Below are 27,886 nucleotides of genomic sequence, written 5' to 3'. Positions count from 1 at the left end.
GACGTCTTGGACCAGTGGAAGTTTAATGGTCATCTCCAAGTCCCGGACGTCTCCAGCTTCTGTACCTTCTCTCTTTATACTTCAAGGTTTGGAAGATGAAGGTGCTGGAGGATAACCTGCTAACTGGGATTATCTTTTTCGGATGTGGGATTATAAGGCATTCTGAACTCCTGGTTGTGGTTTATTGGATTTCTACCACAACTAATTATTATAGGGTTCTGCCACCCTGGGCCATACTTGTAGACTGGTGAACACCAGATCATTGAGTACAGTGGTGAGGCCTGGCAGGCGACATATGCTGCCCACATTCATGAACAGCTGAAGGGCAGTGATTGTGGATAGGTAGGCAGAGAAGGGCAGGAATGGTGGACAGGTAGGCAGAGAAGGGCAGGGATTGTGGACAGGTAGGCAGAGAAGGGCAGGAATGGTGGACAGGTAGGCAGCGAAGGGCAGGAATGGTGGACAGGTAGGCAGCGAAGGGCAGGAATTGTGGATATGTTGGCAGAGTAGGACAGGAATTTTGGACAGGTAAGCAGAGAAGGGCAGGGATTGTGGACAGGGTGGCAGAGAAGGGCAGGGATTGTGGACAGGCAGACAGAGAAGGACAGGGATTGTGGATATGTTGGTAGAGAAGGGCAGGGATTGTGGAGAGGTAGGCAGGGATTGTGGAGAGGTAGGCAGAGAAGGGCAGGGATTGTGGAGAGGTAGGCAGAGAAGGGCAGGGATTGTGGACAGGGTGGCAGAGAAGGGCAGGGATTGTGGATATGTTGGTAGAGAAGGGCAGGGATTGTGGACAGGTAGGCAGGGATTGTGGAGAGGTAGGCAGAGAAGGGCAGGGATTGTGGATATGTTGGTAGAGAAGGGCAGGGATTGTGGACAGGTAGGCAGGGATTGTGGAGAGGTAGGCAGAGAAGGGCAGGGATTGTGGAGAGGTAGGCAGAGAAGGGTAGGGATTGTGGACAGGTAAGCAGAGAAGGGCAGGGATTGTGGACAGGTAGGCAGAGAAGGGCAGGGATTGTGGACAGGTAGGCAGAGAAGGGCAGGGATTGTGGACATGTAAACAGAGAAGGGCAGGGATTGTGGAGAGGTAGGCAGGGATTGTGGAGAGGTAGGCAGAGAAGGGCAGGGATTGTGGACATGTAAACAGAGAAGGGCAGGGATTGTGGAGAGGTAGGCAGGGATTGTGGAGAGGTAGGCAGAGAAGGGCAGGGATTGTGGAGAGGTAAGCAGAGAAGGGCAGGGATTGTGGACAGGTAAACAGAGAAGGGCAGGATTGTGGACAGGTAGGCAGAGAAGGGCAGGGATTGTGGACAGGTAGGCAGAGAAGGGCAGGATTGTGGACAGGTAGGCAGAGAAGGGCAGGGATTGTGGACAGGTAGGCAGAGAAGGGCAGGGATTGTGGACAGGTAAACAGAGAAGGGCAGGATTGTGGACAGGTAGGCAGAGAAGGGCAGGATTGTGGACAGGTAGGCAGAGAAGGGCAGGATTGTGGACAGGTAGGCAGAGAAGGGCAGGATTGTGGACAGGTAGGCAGAGAAGGGCAGGATTGTGGACAGGTAGGCAGAGAAGGGCAGGGATTGTGGACAGGTAGGCAGAGAAGGGCAGGGATTGTGGACAGGTAGGCAGAGAAGGGCAGGGATTGTGGACAGGTAAGCAGAGAAGGGCAGGGATTGTGGACAGGTAGGCAGAGAAGGGCAGGGATTGTGGACAGGTAAGCAGAGAAGGGCAGGGATCCTGAGGAAGTTTTGCAGATTAAGGATCTGTCTTTTGGAGCAGCCAAGGACTCATAATATATATGTACTTAGCCAGAGGTTTGAGTGACAGGTTGAGGGCACAGGTTTAACCGCTAATTGCCCAGAGCGCTCCTCTATCAGACCTGATCTGTTTTATGTTTCATTCCGTCCTGCGCTGTCTCTGAGCACTGACAGGTTTTGCCTGCAGCCACGGAGTCAGAAAGACGAGAACGACTTCAACAAACTGTAAAGGAAATTGAATAATTTAAAAAATGACAATTTTAACTGTTTTTATAGCTGAGAAATGGATGAGCTGAAAAAACAATTTACAAGATTTCCCTTTAAACGGTTCACCTTAGAGAATGACACATCCGGTGCAGAAGACAGAAACATAATCCCAGAAGACAAATGACCCCATATAATATTGGACATGAACATACTAGAAGTAGGGGACGGTATTATCCTGCGTACAGTAACTTCCTGTAAAAGTCGCACCCGCCCCAGGTGCCTGATGTGCCCCTCTGCCACATAAGAATACACCAGTAATATAAATGGCGCACATATCGCCCAACACATGAGCTCCCATTCGCAGAACATTATTATTCTCGCCCCATTATACCTTGGGATGCTCAAAAACCGTCTTACGCCCACTTTGGGGGATATTTGCATATAAGCCACACCCCTTGTAGGTCCATTTTGTTGGACAATCCTCCAAAAAAAAATGGGACAGTACGGTAACATGGTGGGGGTCCTATTACAGAGATTGCATTGGGGTTCAGGCGCTTCACATTACGCTGGAATCCGTCGCTTTAACGCAGCGGTATCCAACCTATCGCTCTCTAGCTGCTGTAAAACTACAACTCCCAGCATGCCCTGACAGCTTGGAGTTGTAGTTTTGCAACAGCTGAAAAGGCGCAGGTTAGAAACGGTTATGGCTGATAACATAGAACAATGGTAATTCTCATGTGACTGGGGGAGAGATTTAAGAGGACCGGTCATCTCTCCTGATGTCTTTTTTTTAGTAAATCCTTCTATTCTCCATGAAATAACAATTCAGCAATATATTTTCTTAGATCTCTGCATTTTGCCATTCCTCCGTTATTCCTCCTGGAAATGTATGAATACACTTCTGGGTGTTACCATTCTCCTTGTCAAAGGGGTGTGTCCTTACAGTCTCACTCTGCCAGCCCTGATTGGACAGCGTCAGTCTGTGTAGGGACACACCCACAACTGGTAACACCCAGTTATCAACTTATTTAAAGATTTCTTAGAGGAATAACAGAGGAACGGCACAACGTTGTTAGAAAAATTGCTCCAGAAGTTTTAATTAATGGGAAATACAAGTATTTCCTAAAACAGACGTGTCAGGGGAGGTGACGGGTTTTCTTTAAAGGGAGTAAAAAAACATATATTCCAAAAAATAATTGCAATAAAGCTCCTCCTACTAATTAAGACAAGTGATGTCATCAGTGGGTGGAGCTTCCTTCCAAACTTATAACTTAAAGGGGTTTTCCGAAGAGAGAAAATTCATGGCCTAGTGGGGGTCCGACTATCAGCACCCACAGTGATTAGTTGTGTGTTCGGCTGGGGTATCGAGTGTCCGACCCACCCGGATCAGATATTGAGGGCCTATCCATAGAAAAGGGTCATCCTTTTGCTCTCTCCGGAAAACCCTTTAAAAGTTCCATATTTTCACTAAATCAGAACTGGAGGGGGCGCTGTTGCATTGGTGTCTATGTGATGTTTTGCTATGAGAATGGTGAACAGTGGTAGTGCATGTAACCAAATAAATAGGATTTAAAGGAGAAATGCCCTAGAAAAGGAAATACAATAAATTATATCAAATGACGGCTCTCATGAGAAATACTACAACCCCTAGGGTTCCCTCTGATCTTAGAATATTCTTACATTCCAAGTCGCTGTTTACCAACATATTTAAGCCATTCTTGACACCTGATGAGTTACGCAGTCGTGTCGAACATCCACATAGGAACATTTTTATTGCCCCCCCCTTCCCCCTAACTAATCAATCAGCGACAGATCGGAGCGAAACGCGGAAACATGAAGTTTAGCAAACGGCGAAGACTCAGAAAGAAAAGGGAATATTTCATGTATTAAATGCTGCGGGACATTATATTCCTCGCTACATCAAACACAAGCCACGTATTGTCCGGCCAGGATGAAAAGGATCCCACGCTTTTGTCCGAACCACGCCCCTGGCAAAGATCGCCACCTTTCATCTTTGCCCTCTGTTAAAATGAATAATTAGAAATCCTGTCCCTACAGGGAGAACGCGTCAGATCATTATCCTCATATAGGACTGCGGGGGAGGGGGTGGGGTCTGGATTACCCCGGTATGGTGCAGAGATTATAAAGCCGATACCTTACACTATGCATTATTAATCTATAGGCCACTATAGGATCAAATATAGGATCCACCTACACATATATAATAAACGTACGCGTTTAGCTCTGCTATATGTCACCGTGCCCTTCCGACATCATGAAAGCCGCCTTTACTTAAACATATTAGATACAAATTTTTTTTTTTTTTGGGCAAATTAGAAAATTTGTGGCCCTTATAATCAGATAGGGCCCCACTCCTGTTCTATGATACCACCCCCGCACTACTCCATTTATAGACACATGTGGGGTCTATAGAATTGGGTGTCCGGGCATAATAGGGCCCCATTAGAATTTGAGCTATGGGGCCCCAGGTGAGTAGATAGGTTGCTGATCACCGGGGGCACGGATCAGGTTGTTGCCCAAGTTGTATATTGAAATACCCTGGCCAAGGCAAAGTGGAGTAGCAGAGCACCTAGGGCCCCGCCAGCTCCACTCAGCTATGTCGCTGATGGGGCCCTATGGTTACTTGGTTAGTTTTCAGGCTTCCTCACCATTGAGCAGCATCGACCTGGCTGAGATGACAAGATTATTGATGCTATTTCTGCTGCCACTCGCCGGCTCTGCTACATTGTACCGCATTGTGAGGTAGTTGAGCTGTCAAAACATTTCTGGAGTGTTTGCAGTAAAAATGGAGAATAAAAACTCCGGAGTAATAAGAGAGATTGATGACGAGCGCTAGTGGTGCTGATAGCGGCTGGCCACTGTGTCATGGCGCCCAGATCAGCACCACTAGCGCTCGCCTATGCCGTTTTCCAGCACGGCTCAGTGCCTGATGAAGGTCGGTTAGACCGAAACGTCGCACTCTGCCACTGGCATTAAAAACAAAATAAAAATACCTTTGTTTCAAAATTGGTGTGCCGGATACTCTATATCCGCCATGTCACCCAGCTTTCCGAGAGCTCGGAACGTCAATTCTGCAGGCATAATGGGGCAGTAGATATATCGCCGCTTATCTAGGGAGATTTGCCGTTCCTGAATCTGGGAAAGCTGGATGACAACCAATATGGCTGCCATTCCAAATGTTATTAAAGAGGTTGTCATCCAGCTTTCCCAGATTCATATATGAGATGTCCGCTGCATCCCCTCCAACTGAAACACTTGTTTAGATCTGTCCCATCCAAGTCATGGCATACACTATTATATATAGACTGCATGGGGGTATTATTTGGCACTGTATGGTGGTATTATTTGAGCAGTGTATGGTGGTATTATTTGAGCTCTGTATGGTGGTATTATTTGAGCTCTGTATGGTGGTGTTATTTGGGCACTGTATGGTGGTATTATTTGGGCACTGTATGGCGGTATTATTTGAGCAATGTATGGTGGTATTATTTGAGCATTGTATGGTGGTATTATTTGGGCACTGTATGGTGGTATTATTTGAGCACTGTATGGTGGTATTATTTGAGCATTGTATGGTGGTATTATTTGAGCACTGTATGGTGGTATTATTTGAGCACTGTATGGTGGTATTATTTGAGCACTGTATGGTGGTATTATTTGAGCATTGTATGGTGGTATTATTTGAGCACTGTATGGTGGTATTATTTGGGCACTGTATGGTGGTATTATTTGGGCACTGTATGGTGGTATTATTTGAGCATTGTATGGTGGTATTATTTGAGCATTGTATGGTGGTATTATTTGAGCACTGTATGGTGGTATTATTTGGGCACTGTATGGTGGTATTATTTGAGCACTGTATGGTGGTATTATTTGAGCATTGTATGGTGGTATTATTTGAGCACTGTATGGTGGTATTATTTGAGCACTGTATGGTGGTATTATTTGAGCATTGTATGGTGGTATTATTTGAGCACTGTATGGTGGTATTATTTGAGCACTGTATGGTGGTATTATTTGAGCATTGTATGGTGGTATTATTTGAGCACTGTATGGTGGTGTTATTTGGGCACTGTATGGTGGTATTATTTGAGCACTGTATGGTGGTGTTATTTGGGCACTGTATGGTGGTATTATTTGAGCACTGTATGGTGGTGTTATTTGGGCACTGTATGGTGGTATTATTTGAGCACTGTATGGTGGTATTATTTGAGCATTGTATGGGGGTATTATTTGAGCACTGTATGGTATTATTTGGGCACTGTATGGCGGTATTATTTGGGCACTGTGGGAGACATTATATGGGCACTATAGCTGATAGTATTATTATATATGTTGGCTGGTGATACAGCAGTGTATGGCACTATTAGTTGGGACTTTATGGAGTCATTATTTGGGCACAGCAAAACAGGATGAACTGTGGATGGGAAGGTCTTGGGGGTCCCATATTCATGTTGGCAGTGGTGGGGTATATTAGGGGGTATCCAGCGCAGTTCTTTCCTATGGATCAGACAAGTGAACTCCAGATGTCACGTCTCATAACATGATCCCGCACCTCAGACAACCATTCCTAAACTACAACGACCCTCATCCTGCACTCGTCACTGTCTGACGTTCCCCAGGACAACAGACACGAGAGGATAATCCCCACATGGCCAGGAAACACCACCAGTGTCACCGCCGGCATGAGCACTCACATAAAGTAACCAGGCCGGGGCCGCTTTCATGTTAGGATTTATAAATGGCGTCTCAAGTGGAGAAATGTTCAACCAGTTGTTGTCTTCTGCCACTAAAATGTTCCAACCCCTTGTGCTTATCAACGAGACAATACAGTGGGGGAGGGGAAGGGGTGCAAACTTTACACAAACAGCGACAACAGACAAAAGAGAAAGACGTGAAATCCCCTCAATTCTGTACACACAACGTGTTCGGACGCAGCGGAGCCCGTGCGTGTGGCGGGGGGGGGGGGCGGGGGGGGGGGGGGGCATTCACACGCGGAACGTTTTTTTCTCTCTGTGGTTTTCCATTCAAAAGACCCCCCCCCTAAGAAAAAGTAACAATATGAATGTAAACATCGCAACATTGAAATGAATGGGACTCAATACTGATGTTATGTCGCGATGCAATGTCACATGATTCCCGGATTATGACATCACCATGCCCGTCCAGTAGGTGGCGCCAGCTACAAGTGTGATGTGATGATCATACCGCGAGAGGGTCAATACTAACGGCTGCTGCATCTCCTCTTCTGTGGGCATTGGGCTTGGTAGTATTAGATAGGCAAGGTAAATGCCCCTTTAAGGAGAGGGGGAGGGGAAAACACTTCAAAATTCTTCCTAAGGTGTAAGATAGGCTAGAATTGCCCCCTAAGGGGGCAGCACATGGCACAATGGATCATATTACGTTTTTAAGATCAGGCCTTCATTTGATGGAATTTGCAAGGTTCACAGGAGGTCACCCAACTTTTCCAGACTCCTGAATGGCCAATCAGCCTAATTATGCAGCGATACATCCACTAGTGCAACATGGCTGCTAGCACTGTAAACAATGGGGACATGCGATACACGTCACCTGATCCTGAACGCCATATTCTTACGTGGACGGTCATTACCTCCTAAGTGTTTGTTTATGCAAATTAGATTTATAGATTTTTTTTTCATTCGGTTCTGAGGAGATAAGCAGCGCCGGATTCCGGACGGAGAGGATTATCGCGCCTGAGGTTTGTGCAAACCGGAACGTGGATGCGTTCCATTCAAGGAGCGATATTTTCCTTCTTACATACAATATGCAGCTCTCCCGCTCTATTTTAGACAGATACCTTTATCTAAAGAAACATTTTCAAGATCTCTGCCTGCTGTCAGCGACAGAAAACACCTCCTGATCATATTCTGCTGACACAGCTGTTGGGCTTGTTTCAATGTATCAGTGTAGGGATTGGTAATATTTATGCTGCTGCTGTGTTTAGCTTACAGAGCATTGCCTACACTGGATACACTGTAACAGACCCTCAGCTGTGTGAGCAGGACTAGATCAAAATGTATTTTTATTCTTTAACTGTAATTTAAAAAAGCAAGCAGAGATCTTGAAAATGATGAGAAACTAAACACGAAACATATTAGAAATTTGGAGAACTTGCTGATGACCGGACAGGCGATTTTCCAGCTAGAACAGCAGGCAGATCCTGTGGCCCTCAGGGCTTGGGGGCCCATTACTATGATAGTAGTGTAGACAGGGGCCCATACACCCTGCAGTCAGGGCATGTTGGGAGTTGTAGTTATAGTCACAACATTTACCGTATATATCCTAACAGTGGACGCCGGCGCAAATCTTCCCGTCTATGATAGAGTAGCATGGAGAATAACGCTGGACCGTGCAGCGAGGGTTAATAGGAGGAGATACCAAGGACGTTGATTAAAGGGGTTTTCTTCTGAGGGATTTTTATGTCGGGCCCCACAGATCCCAGGGGGTCAGAAAAGTCTCTATGTGGAAAATCCCTTTAACCCTTTAAAACAAATATAAGCTGAAAGTTCCTCTCATTTTCTTGCACGTAAACGAACACGATTCAGTCAGCAGCGACCGATGACAAACCCCAAGAACAAGCGGCAACCCTGCGATGACAAACCCCAAGAACAAGCGGCAACCCTGCGATGACAAACCCCAAGAACAAGCGGCAACCCTGCGATGACAAACCCCAAGAACAAGCGGCAACCCCGGGATGACAAACCCCAAGAACAAGCGGCAACCCTGCGATGACAAACCCCAAGAACAAGCGGCAACCCTGCGATGACAAACCCCAAGAACAAGCGGCAACCCTGCGATGACAAACCCCAAGAACAAGCGGCAACCCCGGGATGACAAACCCCAAGAACAAGCGGCAACCCTGCGATGACAAACCCCAAGAACAAGCGGCAACCCTGCGATGACAAACCCCAAGAACAAGCGGCAACCCTGCGATGACAAACCCCAAGAACAAGCGGCAACCCTGCGATGACAAACCCCAAGAACAAGCGGCAACCCCCCGATGACAAACCCCAAGAACAAGCGGCAACCCTGCGATGACAAACCCCAAGAACAAGCGGCAACCCCGCGATGACAAACCCTGAACACGGCAAAGAGATGTGAAAATAGGTTCAGGAAAGTGGTATTCATATGGTTGTGTATAAATAATGAATACTGGTGAAGTAGAGCTGAGTTTGTTAGATATAGCAGAGCTAAGTTTGACAGAGGCTGCAGAGCTAAGTTTGTGAGACGGTGCAGAGCTAAGTTTGTGAGACGGTGCAGAGCTAAGTTTGTGAGACGGTGCAGAGCTGAGTTTGTTAGATATAGCAGAGCTAAGTTTGACAGAGGCTGCAGAGCTAAGTTTGTGAGACGGTGCAGAGCTAAGTTTGTGAGACGGTGCAGAGCTAAGTTTGTGAGACGGTGCAGAGCTAAGTTTGTGAGACGGTGCAGAGCTAAGTTTGTGAGACGGTGCAGAGCTAAGTTTGTAAGACGGTGCAGAGCTAAGTTTGTGAGACGGTGCAGAGCTAAGTTTGTGAGACGGTGCAGAGCTAAGTTTGTGAGACGGTGCAGAGCTAAGTTTGTGAGACGGTGCAGAGCTAAGTTTGTGAGGCGGTGCAGAGATAAGTTTGTGAGACGGTGCAGAGATAAGTTTGTGAGACGGTGCAGAGCTAAGTTTGTGAGACGGTGCAGAGCTAAGTTTGTGAGACGGTGCAGAGCTAAGTTTGTGAGACGGTGCAGAGATAAGTTTGTGAGACGGTGCAGAGCTAAGTTTGTGAGACGGTGCAGAGCTAAGTTTGTGAGACGGTGCAGAGCTAAGTTTGTGAGACGGTGCAGAGCTAAGTTTGTAAGACGGTGCAGAGCTAAGTTTGTAAGACGGTGCAGAGCTAAGTTTGTAAGACGGTGCAGAGATAAGTTTGTGAGACGGTGCAGAGCTAAGTTTGTAAGACGGTGCAGAGCTAAGTTTGTAAGACGGTGCAGAGCTAAGTTTGAAAGACGGTGCAGAGCTAAGTTTGTAAGACGGTGCAAAGCTAAGTTTGTAAGACGGTGCAGAGCTAAGTTTGTAAGACGGTGCAGAGCTAAGTTTGTAAGACTGTGCAGAGCTAAGTTTGTAAGACGGTGCAGAGCTAAGTTTGTAAGACGGTGCAGAGCTAAGTTTGTAAGACGGTGCAGAGCTAAGTTTGTAAGACGGTGCAGAGCTAAGTTTGTAAGACGGTGCAGAGATAAACTGTTGTGATACAAAAGAGCTAGGTTTGTGATGTGCAATAGAGCTGAATTTGTCAGGTAAATCAGAACAGTTTTTCAGATGCAGCAGAGCTTAGTTCTTCAGATGCAGCAGAGCTCAATTAATCAGACCTACACTAGTCATATACAGCATGGCTACGTTTTTCAGACACATTACAGCTCAGTTTGTCAGATGTAGCAGAACTAAGCAGGTCAGATATAAGAGCTCTATTTATAATATGCAGCAGAGCTGAATTTGTCAGATGCATCGGAGCAGTTTTTTTTATATGCAGCAGAGCTCAGTTTGACAGATGCAGCAAAGCTTTTAAGACACAACAGAGATTAGACCTTTAGATTCAGCAGAGTTAAGTTTGTAACATGCAACAAAGTGTGCCTAACCAGATACAGCAGAGCTATGTTTTTTCAGATGAAGCAGAGCTGTGTTTGGCAAATGCAGCAGAGTTGAACTTGTCAGAAGCAATGCATTTCCAGTCTGTCATTTGCTACAATCCATGGCGCTATCTCAATGTGTTATCTGTGGTTTTCCATAGGACTGCAGGTAAACCAACGACATCATCATCATCTTAGTGAGTTATCAATAACCACAAACAGTACAGCCCAAAGAGTGACAAATTCAGCTCTGCTACATCCGCACGCGCATTTCTAATCAATATTCAGATGTGGCACAATTAATCTTTACCTTCAAAGTCGGAGAGGATCCCCTCCAAGTGGTCGTTGACCGATAAGTGAGACATCCTTGCCCCCCGTCCTCGAGCACGCTGGGTGGGAATAAGCCCCCTTAAAGTTAGATTCAAACGCCGGGGCCAAACGAGGCGACGACCCACATGTGCCGGGTCCAGATGTGAGGGTGACGGAGATGATGTAATGAGTGTGATCCCCCCTGTGTGACTCTGCTCCCTACTGCTGCACTGAGCCCTCTGTACTGGAGGCTACAAGTCCTGAGAGGAGGGGCAGAGCAGTAGTCCCCTCCTACGGATGATGAGGATCAGTTACACCCCCCCCCCCCCCACATACCTTGTAGGAATCCCCATCCTCTCTCTCTTATTTGATCAGCACATCTGGAAGTTGGGAGGGGGAGAGGGGGGGGGGCAGTCAAATCCCGAAATCCGGCTCGGTCTTCTTTAACTCTTCTCCTGCTGAACAATATGAAAGCAAAAAGTTACAATTGGCAAATCATTTTCAAAACCCACAGCTGAGGGTTTGTTACAATTGTATCCAGTCTAGACCATCCGCTGTGTATCAGTCTCTCCTCCGGACTGATACATTGTATCTATAAAGTATCAGGACAGGAGAGCTTTGTGCTGCTGATGTGTTTATCTGAGGATTGTCTAGACAGGATACAATTGTAACAAACCCTCAGCTGCGAGAAGTATTGGGTCTGTGCAGGTTTTCCGGCTCTGGATGTAAGAAGTCCTGTATATAAAGTAACAGCCGGGTCTCTGAGAAGAGCCACATTCATTTTTGAGTTTTGCTCATTTATATGGGCCACTTGATGTGAGAGATAATTACTGTCTAATGTTCTCTGTTATCAGCCATTTCATGCTGGAGATAGGGGAATCCAGTCTATTGTTCTCTGTTATCAGCCATTTCATGCTGGAGAGAGGTGAATACAGTCTACTGTTCTCTGTTATCAGCCATTTCATGCTGGAGAGAGGTGACTACAGTCTATTGTTCTCTGTTATCAGCCATTTCATGCTGGAGAGAGGTGACTACAGTCTATTGTTCTCTGTTATCAGCCATTTCATGCTGGAGAGAGGTGACTACAGTCTATTGTTCTCTGTTATCAGCCATTTCATGCTGGAGAGAGGTGACTACAGTCTATTGTTCTCTGTTATCAGCCATTTCATGCTGGAGAGAGGTGACTACAGTCTATTGTTCTCTGTTATCAGCCATTTCATGCTGGAGAGAGGTGACTACAGTCTATTGTTCTCTGTTATCAGCCATTTCATGCTGGAGCGAGGTGACCACAGTCTATTGCTCCCTGTTATCAGCCATTTCAGGCTGGGATTACTGTAGTGTTCTTCAATGGGATGAGTGTCAGGACGTCCAGGGAAATATCTGCGGGGTGGGTGTCCATATTGGCACATATGGGGTGGGGGGTCTGATTCTGCCATGTGACCCTCTCTCCCCATATGTTTTGCGCTCCTGCTCTGTAATAATATTTATAATGTTGCTGTATATAATATACCGTTATAATACTATAAATGTGGCAGGTACCGGTGAGCAGCGCGGGCAGGGTGGGTGGCGCGCGCGCGCTCGTGCAGGGTAAATTTAGGGATAATCTCAGGTTCTGTTTTGGGCTCAGATGAACAAGTTATAAAAGAAAAGATCAGAGGAAATTTACAAGAAGATGAAGATTGTCTACACCGGTTATACAAAATATAAATCCCAGAACTAATTATGTGAGTGCGGTCTGTGGGCGAGTGTCAGCTCCGCGGGCGAGCGAGGCCGGGTCAGGTGAGGAGCGTAGATACAATGCGGAGCAAGGGCTTCTTGGTTAAACTGAACACTCCTCCGGGCTGGTACAAAAAAATGCCACCACATGGGCAGAGAGATGACATCACCCAAGCCCCCTTAGATATTTGTCAGTTAATCCCGCCCCCTATGACATCACAGCTACTTTATTCAAGTGACCGACCTGCCTGGAGTATAAATGATTGGGCAACACACACTATATCGGTGGGCGGAGCTAGAACACTTGGTAGCCAATCAGATCATGGGAATAATGACAGCAGCAAGAAAAGAGTGGGCTGCTCTGTATAATGTATGATGCAATGTAACAATGTTTCAGTCTAGAGGCTAAACACAGGTCCTGACCCAATACTTCTCACAGCTGAGGGTTTGTTACAATTGTATCCAGTCCACACAATCCTTCGGTGATCAGAACAGTCCACACTCTCGACTGATACATTATATCAAACAGAGATTAAAGGGGTATTCAGGTTGCAACAGGTTACCCCCTATCCGTAGGGTAAGGGTATGTTCACACACACTAATTATGGACGTAATTCGGGCGTTTTTGCCCCGAATTACGTCCGAAAAATGCGGCTTGAAAGCGTTGACAAACATCTGCCTATTGAACGCAATGGGCTGACCTTTGTCTGTTCACACGAGGCGTATATTTACGCGCCGCTGTCAAATGACGGCGCGTAAATGGACGCCCGCGTCAAAGAAGTGACCTGTCACTTCTTGGGGCGTAATTGGAGCCGCTATTCATTGACTCCAATGAAAAGCAGCGCCAATTACGTTCGTAATGGACGCGGCGTTCAAGCGCCTGCACATGCCGTTACGGCTGAAATTCAGGAGAAAACATCCCCGTAATTTCAGCCGTTACAGACGCTGCCGTGTGAACATACCCTTAGGCGTGCACAGGTTTTCAGCCTCTGGATGGAAAAAAGTGTTTCAATTCACTGACAGCAAGCAGATATTTTAATAATGATGAAGTATTAGAACATAAAGTGTATTAGAAAGTTGCAGAACTTCTCATTATTCGCTGATTAACTTCATTCACATAAAACCGGACGAGCCCCTTAATAATACCACCAAACATTGCCCAAATAATGCCGCCATACTGTGCCATGATCAGCGCCGCCATGCAGGAAGGGGGTGCAGAGGGTTTTGAGCCCCCATTCTCTGGATCCAGATGCTTATATTTAGGTGACCAGTTGTATAGGTACTGGGGCAGTCGCCCCAATGTGCCCCTTATAACCCAGCTGTGCCCACTGCTCGCCCCCATGTCACTGCCTGATCGCTTGCACTGTGATAGGGATCCAGCCTGTTTGCAGGGATCATAATCACACGGGGACCAGGATCCAGGGACTGAGTCCTGATATAACACAGGGTTATGACATATGATATCCCCAGCTGTGTCCTGTATGTCCTGGGCAGGGTGGGGGCAGGGGGAGGACAGACATTGGCACAGAGGTGTGAATGAGGCATGGGGGGTCTGGGTGTTATATCACAGCAGCATCTGTTAGCACCAGCGTGCTAATGCTGAGGAGGGAGGGGGCCCAGATAAACATAGGCTCTGGTGTATATATGTAGCTGTATACCCCCCCCCCCCCCCCCCAGACTGCAGCGCTGAGATACACGGTCAATGTCACATATACAATGGGGAGGGGGACAGAGAGGTTTATAACATAATGCACGATGGGGGATGTAGTGCTGTGCGATTCCCTGAGACAGTATCACACATGATAGGATTAGATACACAGCTCAGCAGACAGTATCACACATGATGGGCTTAGATACACGGCTCAGCAGACAGTATCACACAGGATAGGATTAGATACATGGCTCAGCAGACAGTATCACACAGGATAGGATTAGATACACGGCTCAGCAGACAGTATCACACATGATAGGATTAGATACACCAGCTCAGCAGACAGTATCACACATGATAGGATTAGATACACAGCTCAGCAGAGAGTATCACACATGATGGGATTAGATACACAGCTCAGCAGACAGTATCACACATGACATGATTAGATACACAGCTCAGCAGACAGTATCACACATGAGAGGATTAGATACACAGCTCAGCAGACAGTATCACACAGGATAGGATTAGATACAGCAGCTCAGCAGACAGTATCACACAGGATAAGATTAGATACACAGGCTCAGCAGACAGTATCACACATGATAGGATTAGATACACGGCTCAGCAGACAGTATCACACATGATAGGATTAGATACACAGCTCAGCAGAGAGTATCACACATGATGGGATTAGATACACAGCTCAGCAGACAGTATCACACATGACAGGATTAGATACACAGCTCAGCAGACAGTATCACACAGGATAGGATTAGATACACAGGCTCAGCAGACAGTATCACACATGATAGGATTAGATACACAGCTCAGCAGACAGTATCACACATGATAGGATTAGATACACAGCTCAGCAGAGAGTATCACACATGATGGGATTAGATACACAGCTCAGCAGACAGTATCACACATGACAGGATTAGATACACAGCTCAGCAGACAGTATCACACAGGATAGGATTATATACACAGCTCAGCAGACAGTATCACACATGATAGGATTAGATACACAGCTCAGCAGACAGTATCACACAGGATAGGATTAGATACACTGCTCAGCAGACAGTATCACACATGATAGGATTAGATACACAGGCTCAGCAGACAGTATCACACATGATAGGATTAGATACACAGCTCAGCAGACAGTATCACACATGACGGGATTAGATACACAGCTCAGCAGACAGTATCACACATGACAGGATTAGATACACAGCTCAGCAGACAGTATCACACAGGATAGGATTAGATACACAGCTCAGCAGACAGTATCACACAGGATAGGATTAGATACACAGCCCAGCAGACAGTATCACACTGGATAGGATTAGATACACAGCTCAGCAGACAGTATCACATATGACAGGATTAGATACACAGCTCAGCAGACAGTATCACACAGGATAGGATTAGATACACAGCTCAGCAGACAGTATCACACATGACAGGATTAGATACACAGCTCAGCAGACAGTATCACACAGGATAGGATTAGATACACAGCTCAGCAGACAGTATCACACAGGATAGGATTAGATACACAGCCCAGCAGACAGTATCACACATGATAGGATTAGATACACAGCTCAGCAGACAGTATCACATATGACAGGATTAGATACACAGCTCAGCAGACAGTATCACACAGGATAGGATTATATACACGGCTCAGCAGACAGTATCACACATGATAGGATTAGATACACAGCTCAGCAGACAGTATCACACATGATAGGATTAGATACACAGCTCAGCAGTCAGTATCACACCTGATAGGATTAGCTACACAGCTCAGCAGACAGTATCACACAGGATAGGATTAGGGATTAGATACACAGGCTCAGCAGACAGTATCACACATGATAGGATTAGATACACAGCTCAGCAGACAGTATCACACATGATAGGATTAGATACACAGCTCAGCAGACAGTATCACACAGGATAGGATTAGATACACAGCTCAGCCCTGTCCCTGTATACTCTTCTAATCTGTGATATTTGTGGCATTGGTTGTGGATCTGGCTGGATCAGGAACAGGTGCTGCTCTGTACAATCCCGGCTTTGTCTGCGGGTGCTCTGTCGTGGACTCAGATATCATTACAGTACAGGAGGGGCGGCTGCTCTGCACATTGACTGTGGAATAAGTTTATATCAGGCTAATCCTCTGCACAGGACGCTCCGAGAGCTCCGATCCTTGTTTAAAGGGCCACTAACCGGAATGTCCCCCGTTTATAAAACCTCGTTCACACATTGCAGGTTTGCTGCAGATTTTGAATGTATTTCTTAAGCCGAAAACCAGGAACAGAACCTAAACAGACGAAATACATAAAGAAAGACCTTATAGGTCTCCTCTACTAAATCCAATTCTGATTTTGGCAAAAAAATGTAGGCAAAATATGCAGCAAATCTGCACTGTGTGAACATGGCCTAAAAGAGCAGGTGCATTATGGGAAGAGCGGCTGGAGGGTCTCAATGCTGAAGATATGGGGCATAAAGTAATGATTATGGGGGAGGGGAGGTTTCTGGACCCATCACACATCCTATTGAAGAACACAGTCTGAACCGGCTGATAACACAAAACAATAGTTTGCATTTAGTTGCAAATGTTCGAAATCTGGATGAGCTCGCTCTTGCTTGGAGGATAATGATTTCTAGGCAGGCGGGACAGAACCAAATTACTAATTGATTATTAACCAATTAACTTGTTCTAAATGGCTAAAAAGACAAAAACCTTACAAAACCCTCTGATAAATCTACAGTCAGTGTTTTGTTTGTTTTAATATCAAATACAATCAATGATGACAGAAAAATATCAATATTACACTGACAATGTTACATAGAAATATCAGACACAGCGCCTGCAAAGATCTTCTAGTTACACAGCGCCACCTGGTGGAACCTAACAAGTACTGCAGAAAAAAACAGCTGATGCTATAGACATAAAACCTCATGCGCAGCCATATCACAGATCTGTGTTGTATTTACCAGTATTTATACACTATCAAAGGAGTTCTATGTGCTCAAATTATATCTTTGTGTGCCTTTTCCAACGACTCCATACAAATATACCTACTATAATATTGCCAGTTATATACAAGAATATATCTACTATAACACTGCTCCTATATACAAGAATATAACTACTATAATACTGCTCCCTATATACAAGAATATAACTACTATAACACTGCTCCTATATACAAGAATATAACTACTAGAATACTGCCCCCTATATACAAGAATATAACTACTATAATACTGCCCCCTATATACAAGAATAATATAACTACTATAATACTGCCCCCTATATACAAGAATATAACTACGGTACTATAATACTGCCCCCTATATACAAGAATATAACTACTATAATACTGCCCCTATATACAAGAATATATCTACTATAATACTGCTCCCTATATACAAGAATATAACTACTATAATACTACTCCCTATATACAAGAATATAACTACTATAACACTGCCCCCTACATACAAGAATATAACTACTATAATACTGCCCCTATATACAAGAATATAACTACTATAACACTGCCCCTTATATACAGGAATATAATTACTATAATACTGCGTCCTATATACAAGAATATAACTACTATAATACTGCCCCTATATACAAGAATATAACTACTATAATACTGCCTCCTATATACAAGAATATAACTACTATAATACTGCCCCTATATACAAGAATATAACTACTATAATACTGCGTCCTATATACAAGAATATAACTACTATAATACTGCGTCCTATATACAAGAATATAACTACTATAATACTGCTCCTATATACAAGAATATAACTACTATATACTGCCCCCTATATACAAGAATATAACTACTATAATACTGCTCCTATATACAAGAATATAACTACTATATACTGCCCCTATATACAAGAATATAACTACTATAATACTGCGTCCTATATACAAGAATATAACTACTATAATACTGCCCCTATATACAAGAATATAACTACTATAATACTGCGTCCTATATACAAGAATATAACTACTATAATACTGCCCCTATATACAAGAATATAACTACTATAATACTGCCTCCTATATACAAGAATATAACTACTATAATACTGTCCTTATATACAAGAATATAACTACTAGAATACTGCCCCCTATATACAAGAATATAACTACTATAATACTGCCCCTATATACAAGAATATAACTACTATAATACTGCCCCCTATATACAAGAATATATCTACTATAATACTGCTCCCTATATACAAGAATATAACTACTATAATACTACTCCTATATACAAGAATAGAACTACTATAATACTGCCCCTATACACAAGAATATAACTACTATAATACTGCCCCCTATACACAAGAATATAACTACTATAATACTGCTCCCTATATACAAGAATATAACTACTATAATACTGCCCCCTATATACAAGAATATAACTACTATAATACTGCCTCTATATACAAGAATATAACTACTATAATACTGCCCCCTATATACAAGAATATAACTACTATAATACTGCTCCCTATATACAAGAATATAACTACTATAATACTGCCTCTATATACAAGAATATAACTACTATAATACTGCCCCCTATATACAAGAATATAACTACTATAATACTACCCCTATATACAAGAATATAACTACTATAATACTACCCCTATATACAAGAATATAACTACTATAATACTGCCCTCTATATACAAGAATATAACTACTATAATACTGCCCCTATATACAAGAATATAACTACTATAATACTGCTCCTATATACAAGAATATAACTACTATAATACTACCCCTATATACAATAATATAACTACTATAATACTGCTCCTATATACAAGAATATAACTACTATAATACGGCCCCTATATACAAGAATATAACTACTATAATACAAGAATATAACTACTATAATACTGTCCCTATATACAAGAATATAACTACTATAATACTGCTCCTATATACAAGAATATAACTACTATAACACTGCCACTATATACAAGAATATAACTACTATAATACTGCCCCCTATATACAAGAATATAACTACTATAATACAAGAATATAACTACTATAATACTGCCCCTATATACAAGAATATAACTACTATAATACTGCCCCTATATACAAGAATATAACTACTATAATACTGCCCCTATATACAAGAATATAACTACTATAATACAAGAATATAACTACTATAATACTGCCCCTATATACAAGAATATAACTACTATAATACTGCCCCTATATACAAGAATATAACTACTATAATACAAGAATATAACTACTATAATACTGTCCCTATATACAAGAATATAACTACTATAATACTGCTCCCTATATACAAGAATATAACTACTATAATACTGCCACTATATACAAGAATATAACTACTATAATACTGCTCCTATATACAATAATATAACTACTATAATACTGCCCCTATATACAAGAATATAACTACTATAAGGGCGGGTTCACACATAGCGGAATTTCACTTAAATTCCGCTGCGGACACTCCGCAGCGTTAATCCGCAGCGGAGCCGTTTCTCCATTGACTTTCACTTTAATTTAGCAGTGTTCGTTTACACGATGCGTACAATTCCGCTGCGGAGCATAGGCTGCGGAGCGGAATTTGGTGTCCGCAGCATGCTCTGTCTGTTGCGGAGCAGTGGCGGACTGGTTGCGGACTCATGGCGGAATTTCTCCATTGACTTCAATGGAGAGTCAAAATTCCGCAATGAAGTCCGCAGATCTTATGTGTGCTGCGGAGCGTATTGTTTTTACTACCATGACATTTCTTCATTCTGGCTGGACCTATGTATTTCTAGGTCTACAGCCAGACTGAGGAAGTCAATGGGGCTCCCGTAATGACGGGAGCGTTGCTAGGAGACGTCTGTAAATAGTCACTGTCCAGGGTGCTGAAAGAGTTACGCGATCGGCAGTAACTGTTTCTGCACCCGGGACAGTGACTACCGATCCCAATATACATGTATCTGTAAAAAAAAATATAAGTTCATACTTACCGAGAACTCCCTGCGTCTGTCTCCAGTCCGGCCTCCCAGGATGACGTTTCAGTGTAAGTGACGGCTGCAGCCAATCACAGGCCAAGCACAGGCTGCAGCGGTCACATGGACTGGAGCGTCATCCAGGGAGGTCGGGCCGGATGCCGAAAGAGGGACGCGTCACCAAGACAACGGCCGGTAAGTATGAATTTCTTTGACTTTCACTAGGGAAAGTGCTGTCCCTTCTCTCTATCCTGCACTGAATAGGGAGAAGAGAAGCACTTTTCCTGCAGTCCGCAGCGGCCAGTCCGCATCAATTTTCTGCACATTTTGTGCAGATCCGCTGCAGAATCTGCAACGCAGATTCTGTGCGGCATTGATGCGGACAGTTGCGGAGGAATTCCGCCATGTGTGGTCATGCCCTAATACTGCTCCTATATACAAGAATATAACTACTATAATACTGCCCCCTATATACAAGAATATAACTACTATAATACTGCCCCCATATACAAGAATATAACTACTATAATACTGCCCCCTATATACAAGAATATATCTACTATAATACTGCTCCTTATATACAAGAATATAACTACTATAATACTGCCCCCTATATACAAGAATATAACTACTATAATACTGCTCCTATATACAAGAATATACCTACTATAATACTGCTCCTATATACAAGAATATAACTACTATAATACTGCTCCTATATACAAGAATATAACTACTATAATACTGCTCCTATATACAAGAATATAACTACTATAATACTGCGCCCTATATACAAGAATATAACTACTATAATACTGCCTCCTATATACAAGAATATAACTACTATAATACTACCCCTATATACAAGAATATAACTACTATAATACTGCCCCCTATATACAAGAATATAACTACTATAATACTCCCCTTATATACAAGAATATAACTACTATAATACTGCCCCCTATATACAAGAATATAACTACTATAATACTGCTCCTATATACAAGAATATAACTACTATAATACTGCCCCTATATACAAGAATATAACTACTATAATACTGCTCCTACATACAAGAATATAACTACTATAAGGGCATGACCACACGTGGCGGATTTCCTCCGCAACTGTCCGCATCAATGCCGCACAGAATCTGCGTTGCAGATTCTGCTGCGGATCTGCACAAAATGTGCAGAAAATTGATGCGGACTGGCCGCTGCGGACTGCAGGAAAAGTGCTTCCCTTCTCCCTATTCAGTGCAGGATAGAGAGAAGGGACAGCACTTTCCCTAGTGAAAGTCAAAGAAATTCATACTTACCGCCCGTTGTCTTGGTGACGCGTCCCTCTTTCGGCATCCAGCCCGACCTCCCTGGATGACGCTCCAGTCCATGTGACCGCTGCAGCCTGTGCTTGGCCTGTGATTGGCTGCAGCCGTCACTTAGACTGAAACGTCATCCTGGGAGGCCGGACTGGAGACAGACGCAGGGAGTTCTCGGTAAGTATGAACTTATATTTTTTTTTACACGTACATGTATATTGAGATCGGTAGTCACTGTCCCGGGTGCAGAAACAGTTACTGCCGATCGCGTAACTCTTTCAGCACCCTGGACAGTGACTATTTACAGACGTCTCCTAGCAACGCTCCCGTCATTACGGGAGCCCCATTGACTTCCTCAGTCTGGCTGTAGACCTAGAAATACATAGGTCCAGCCAGAATGAAGAAATGTCATGGTAGTAAAAACAATACGCTCCGCAGCACACATAAGATCTGCGGACTTCATTGCGGAATTTTGACTCTCCATTGAAGTCAATGGAGAAATTCCGCCATGAGTCCGCAACCAGTCCGCCACTGCTCCGCAACAGACAGAGCATGCTGCGGACACCAAATTCCGCTCCGCAGCCTATGCTCCGCAGCGGAATTTTACGCCTAGTCTAAACGAACACTGCTAAATTAAAGTGTAAGTCAATGGACAAACGGCACCGCTGCGGATTAACGCTGCGGAGTGTCCGCAGCGGAATTTCAGTGAAATTCCGCCACGTGTGAACCCGCCCTAATACTGCTCCTACATACAAGAATATAACTACTATAATACTGCCCCTATATACAAGAATATAACTACTATAATACTGGCCCCTATATACAAGATTATAACTACTATAATACTGCCCCCTATATATAAGAATATAACTACTATAATACTGCCCCCTATATACAAGAATATAACTACTACAATACTGCTCCTATATACAAGAATATAACTACTATAATACTGCACCTATATACAAGAATATAACTACTATAAGGGCGGGTTCACACATAGCGGAATTTCACTTAAATTCCGCTGCGGACACTCCGCAGCGTTAATCCGCAGCGGAGCCGTTTCTCCATTGACTTTCACTTTAATTTAGCAGTGTTCGTTTACACGATGCGTACAATTCCGCTGCGGAGCATAGGCTGCGGAGCGGAATTTGGTGTCCGCAGCATGCTCTGTCTGTTGCGGAGCAGTGGCGGACTCATGGCGGAATTTCTCCATTGACTTCAATGGAGATTCAAAGTTCCGCAATGAAGTCCGCAGCTGTCATGCACATGTCATGTGTGCTGCGGATGCGTCTTGCTTTTTTAACTTGACATTTCTTCATTCTGGCTGGACCTATGTATTTCTAGGTCTACAGCCAGACTGAGGAAGTCAATGGGGCTCCCGTAATGACGGGAGCGTTGCTAGGAGACGTCAGTAAATAGTCACTGTCCAGGGTGCTGAAAGAGTTACGCGATCGGCAGTAACTGTTTCTGCACCCGGGACAGTGACTACCGATCTCAATATACATGTATCTGTAAAAAAATATATAAGTTCATACTTACCGAGAACTCCCTGGGTCTGTCTCCAGTCCGGCCTCCCAGGATGACGATTCAGTGTAAGTGACGGCTGCAGCCAATCACAGGCCAAGCACAGGCTGCAGCGGTCACATGGACTGGCGCGTCATCCAGGGAGGTCGGGCTGGATGCCGAAAGAGGGACGCGTCACCAAGACAACGGGCGGTAAGTATGAATTTCTTTGACTTTCACTAGGGAAAGTGCTGTCCCTTCTCTCTATCCTGCACTGAATAGGGAGAAGAGAAGCACTTTTCCTGCAGTCCGCAGCGGCCAGTCCGCATCAATTTTCTGCACATTTTGTGCAGATCCGCTGCAGAATCTGCAACGCAGATTCTGTGCGGCATTGATGCGGACAGTTGCGGAGGAATTCCGCCATGTGTGGTCATGCCCTAATACTGCCCCCTATATACAAGAATATAACTACTATAATACTGCCCCTATATACAAGAATATAACTACTATAATACTGCCCCTATATACAAGAATATAACTACTATAATACTGCCCCCTATATACAAGAATATAACTACTATAATACTGCCCCTATATACAAGAATATAACTACTATAATACTGCCCCTATATACAAGAATATAACTACTATAATACTGCCTCCTATATACAAGAATATAACTACTATAATACTGCCCCCTATATACAAGAATATAACTACTATAATACTGCCCCCTATATACAAGAATATAACTACTATAATACTGCTCCTATATACAAGAATATAACTACTATAATACTGCCCCCATATACAAGAATATAACTACTATAATACTGCCCCCTATATACAAGAATATATCTACTATAATACTGCTCCTTATATACAAGAATATAACTACTATAATACTGCTCCTTATATACAAGAATATAACTACTATAATACTGCCCCTATATACAAGAATATAACTACTATAATACTGCTCCTATATACAAGAATATAACTACTATAATACTGCTCCTATATACAAGAATATAACTACTATAATACTGCGCCCTATATAAAAGAATATAACTACTATAATACTGCCTCCTATATACAAGAATATAACTACTATAATACTGCTCCCTATATACAAGAATATAACTACTATAATACTGCCCCCTATATACAAGAATATAACTACTATAATACTGCTCCCTATATACAAGAATATAACTACTATAATACTGCCCCCTATATACAAGAATATAACTACTATAATACTGCCTCTATATACAAGAATATAACTACTATAATACTGCTCCCTATATACAAGAATATAACTACTATAATACTGCCCCTATATACAAGAATATAACTACTATAATACTGACCCTATATACAAGAATATAACTACTATAATACTGCCTCCTATATACAAGAATATAACTACTATAATACTGCCCCTATATACAAGAATATAACTACTATAATACTGCCCCTATATACAAGAATATAACTACTATAATACTGCTCCTATATACAAGAATATAACTACTATAATACTGCCCCTATATACAAGAATATAACTACTATAATACTGCCCCCTATATACAGGAATATAACTACTATAATGCTGCCCCTATATACAAGAATATAACTACTATAATACTGCCCCCTATATACAAGAATATAACTACTATAATACTGCCCCTATATACAAGAATATAACTACTATAATACTGCTCCTATATACAAGAATATAACTACTATAATACTGCTCCTATATACAGGAATATAACTACTATAATACTGCTCCTATATACAAGAATATAACTACTATAATACTGCCCCCATATACAAGAATATAACTACTATAATACTGCCCCCTATATACAAGAATATATCTACTATAATACTGCTCCTTATATACAAGAATATAACTACTATAATACTGCGCCCTATATAAAAGAATATAACTACTATAATACTGCCTCCTATAGACAAGAATATAACTACTATAATACTGCTCCCTATATACAAGAATATAACTACTATAATACTGCCCCCTATATACAAGAATATAACTACTATAATACTGCTCCCTATATACAAGAATATAACTACTATAATACTGCCCCCTATATACAAGAATATAACTACTATAATACTGCCTCTATATACAAGAATATAACTACTATAATACTGCTCCCTATATACAAGAATATAACTACTATAATACTGCCCCTATATACAAGAATATAACTACTATAATACTGACCCTATATACAAGAATATAACTACTATAATACTGCCTCCTATATACAAGAATATAACTACTATAATACTGCCCCTATATACAAGAATATAACTACTATAATACTGCCTCCTATATACAAGAATATAACTACTATAATACTGCTCCTATATACAAGAATATAACTACTATAATACTGCCCCTATATACAAGAATATAACTACTATAATACTGCCTCCTATATACAAGAATATAACTACTATAATACTGCCCCTATATACAAGAATATAACTACTATAATACTGCCCCTACATACAAGAATATAACTACTATAATACTGTCCCCTATATACAAGAATATAACTACTATAATACTGCCCCCTATGTACAAGAATATAACTACTATAATACTGCCTCTATATACAAGAATATAACTACTATAATACTGCCCCCATATACAAGAATATAACTACTATAATACTGCCTCCTATATACAAGAATATAACTACTATAATACTGCCCCCATATACAAGAATATAACTACTATAATACTGCCTCCTATATACAAGAATATAACTAATATAATACTGCACCTATATACAAGAATATAACTACTATAATACTGCCCCTATATACAAGAATATAACTACTATAATACTGCTCCTATATACAAGAATATAACTACTATAATACTGCCCCTATATACAAGAATATAACTACTATAATACTGCCCCCTATATACAGGAATATAACTACTATAATGCTGCCCCTATATACAAGAATATACTACTATAATACTGCCCCTATATCCAAGAATATAACTACTATAATACTGCACCTATATACAAGAATATAACTACTATAATACTGCCCCCTATGTACAAGAATATAACTACTATAATACTACCCCTATATACAAGAATATAACTACTATAATACTGCTCCCCACAGACAATAGTTTTTCCTCCTTTCTTATGCTTTTTATACTCCAGATATCCACTGCACTGATTATCTTCTATATCTGTGCTGTAGAGGTCATGTAGGAACACTCACCCCCATCATCCGCTGTGGTGGGCGAGGAGCAGTAATCATGTATGTGTCTCTGGTGAGAGGGGTAATGACAGGCTTTATATAATGTGATTTATATTAGAGGATGTTTGTATTTCACTCTGCAGAAGCCATAAATGAATATTTTGCAGCGTGTGTGCAGTCCAGGTGCTGAGCTATGGTGGCCCCGGGCCCCTGTGTGTTTGGTTCCTGGGTGTGTTTGTACATTGTTACTTCCCGGTGAGGTGATATTTCTGTAGATTACAGCGGCTTCATGTGGAGCCAAAGATACAGAAGCTCCAACCACAGAAATATCTGCCAGAAACTCCTTGCCCTGCCCCACAGCAGCTCCCGGGTCTGAGCCGCAGCCAACACAGCCCTGCTATAAATCACCATCCTGGCACAGGAACCTGAGGTTACACACTGCAACGAACACTCCAGCCAGGCTCTCAGAAATACCAAGTATACAACATCTCAGGAGGGGGCACAGATTATAAGGAGGGCACAAGGGGAACATGCCGCAGGCCTCATCCTACCACGCTCCGGTATCTATCTATCTATCTATCTATCTATCTATCTATCTATCTATCTATCTATCTATCTATCTATCTATCTATCTATCTATCTATCTATCTATCTATCTATCTATGTATCTATCTCATATCTATCTATCTATCTATCTATCTATCTATCTATCTATCTATCTATCTATCTATCTATCTATCTATCTATCTATCTATCTATCTATCTATCTATCTATCATCTATCTATCTATCTATCTATTATCATCTCCTATCTATCTCATATCTATCTATCTATCTATCTATGTATCTATCTCATATCTATCTCAATCTCATATCTATCTATTATCATCTCATATCTATCTATCTATCTATCTCCTATCTATCTATCTATCTATCTATCTATCTATCTATCTATCTATCTATCTATCTATCTATCTATCTATCTATCTATCTATCTATCTATCTATCTATCTATCTATCTCCTATCTATCTATCTCCTATCTATCTATCTATCTATCTATCTATCTATCTAATATCTATCTATCTATCTAATATCTATCTATCTATCTCATATCTATCTCATATCTATCTATCTATCTATCTATCTATCTATCTATCTATCTATCTATCTATCTATCTATCTCATATCTATCTATCTATCTATCTCATATCTATCTATCTATCTATCTATCTATCTATCTATCTATCTATCTATCTATCTATCTATCTATCTATCTATCTATCTATCTATCTATCTATCTATCTCATATCTATCTCATATCTATCTATCTATCTCATATCTATCTATCTATCTATCTCTCTCTCTCTCATATCTATCTATCTATCTATCTCCTATCTATCTATCTATCTATTATCATCTCATCTCATCTCTATCTATCTATCTATC

At 42.2% G+C, this 27,886-nt stretch overlaps 2 protein-coding genes across 4 annotated transcripts in view; one reads left to right on the top strand and one right to left on the bottom strand.

The window, feature by feature from the left end:
- LOC142656537 (nmrA-like family domain-containing protein 1) overlaps positions 1–27,886 on the top strand; it is a 396,968-nt gene that overhangs the window by 326,263 nt on the left and 42,819 nt on the right. The window lies entirely within an intron of this gene.
- The window catches only part of SEPTIN12 (septin 12), a 115,313-nt gene that overhangs the window by 77,983 nt on the left and 9,444 nt on the right, over positions 1–27,886 (bottom strand). The window contains exon 2 of one of the 3 annotated variants that reach the window (XM_075830755.1): positions 11,238–11,359. Coding sequence is in view for 1 of the 3 variants with exons in the window: in XM_075830754.1 (XP_075686869.1) it covers positions 10,903–10,957 (55 nt within the window). In the remaining 2 variants the exon portion in view is untranslated. Of the gene's footprint in view, positions 1–6,679; positions 6,744–10,902; positions 11,124–11,237; positions 11,360–27,886 lie in introns of those variants that run through there. The other 2 variants (XM_075830754.1, XM_075830757.1) reach the window with 2 other exon arrangements.

This window comes from Rhinoderma darwinii, chromosome 6 (assembly GCF_050947455.1).
Source record: "Rhinoderma darwinii isolate aRhiDar2 chromosome 6, aRhiDar2.hap1, whole genome shotgun sequence".
Classification (NCBI taxonomy): domain Eukaryota; kingdom Metazoa; phylum Chordata; class Amphibia; order Anura; family Rhinodermatidae; genus Rhinoderma; species Rhinoderma darwinii.
Note: the sequence above shows the minus strand (reverse complement) of the source record. Positions and strands in the feature narration are given on the sequence as shown.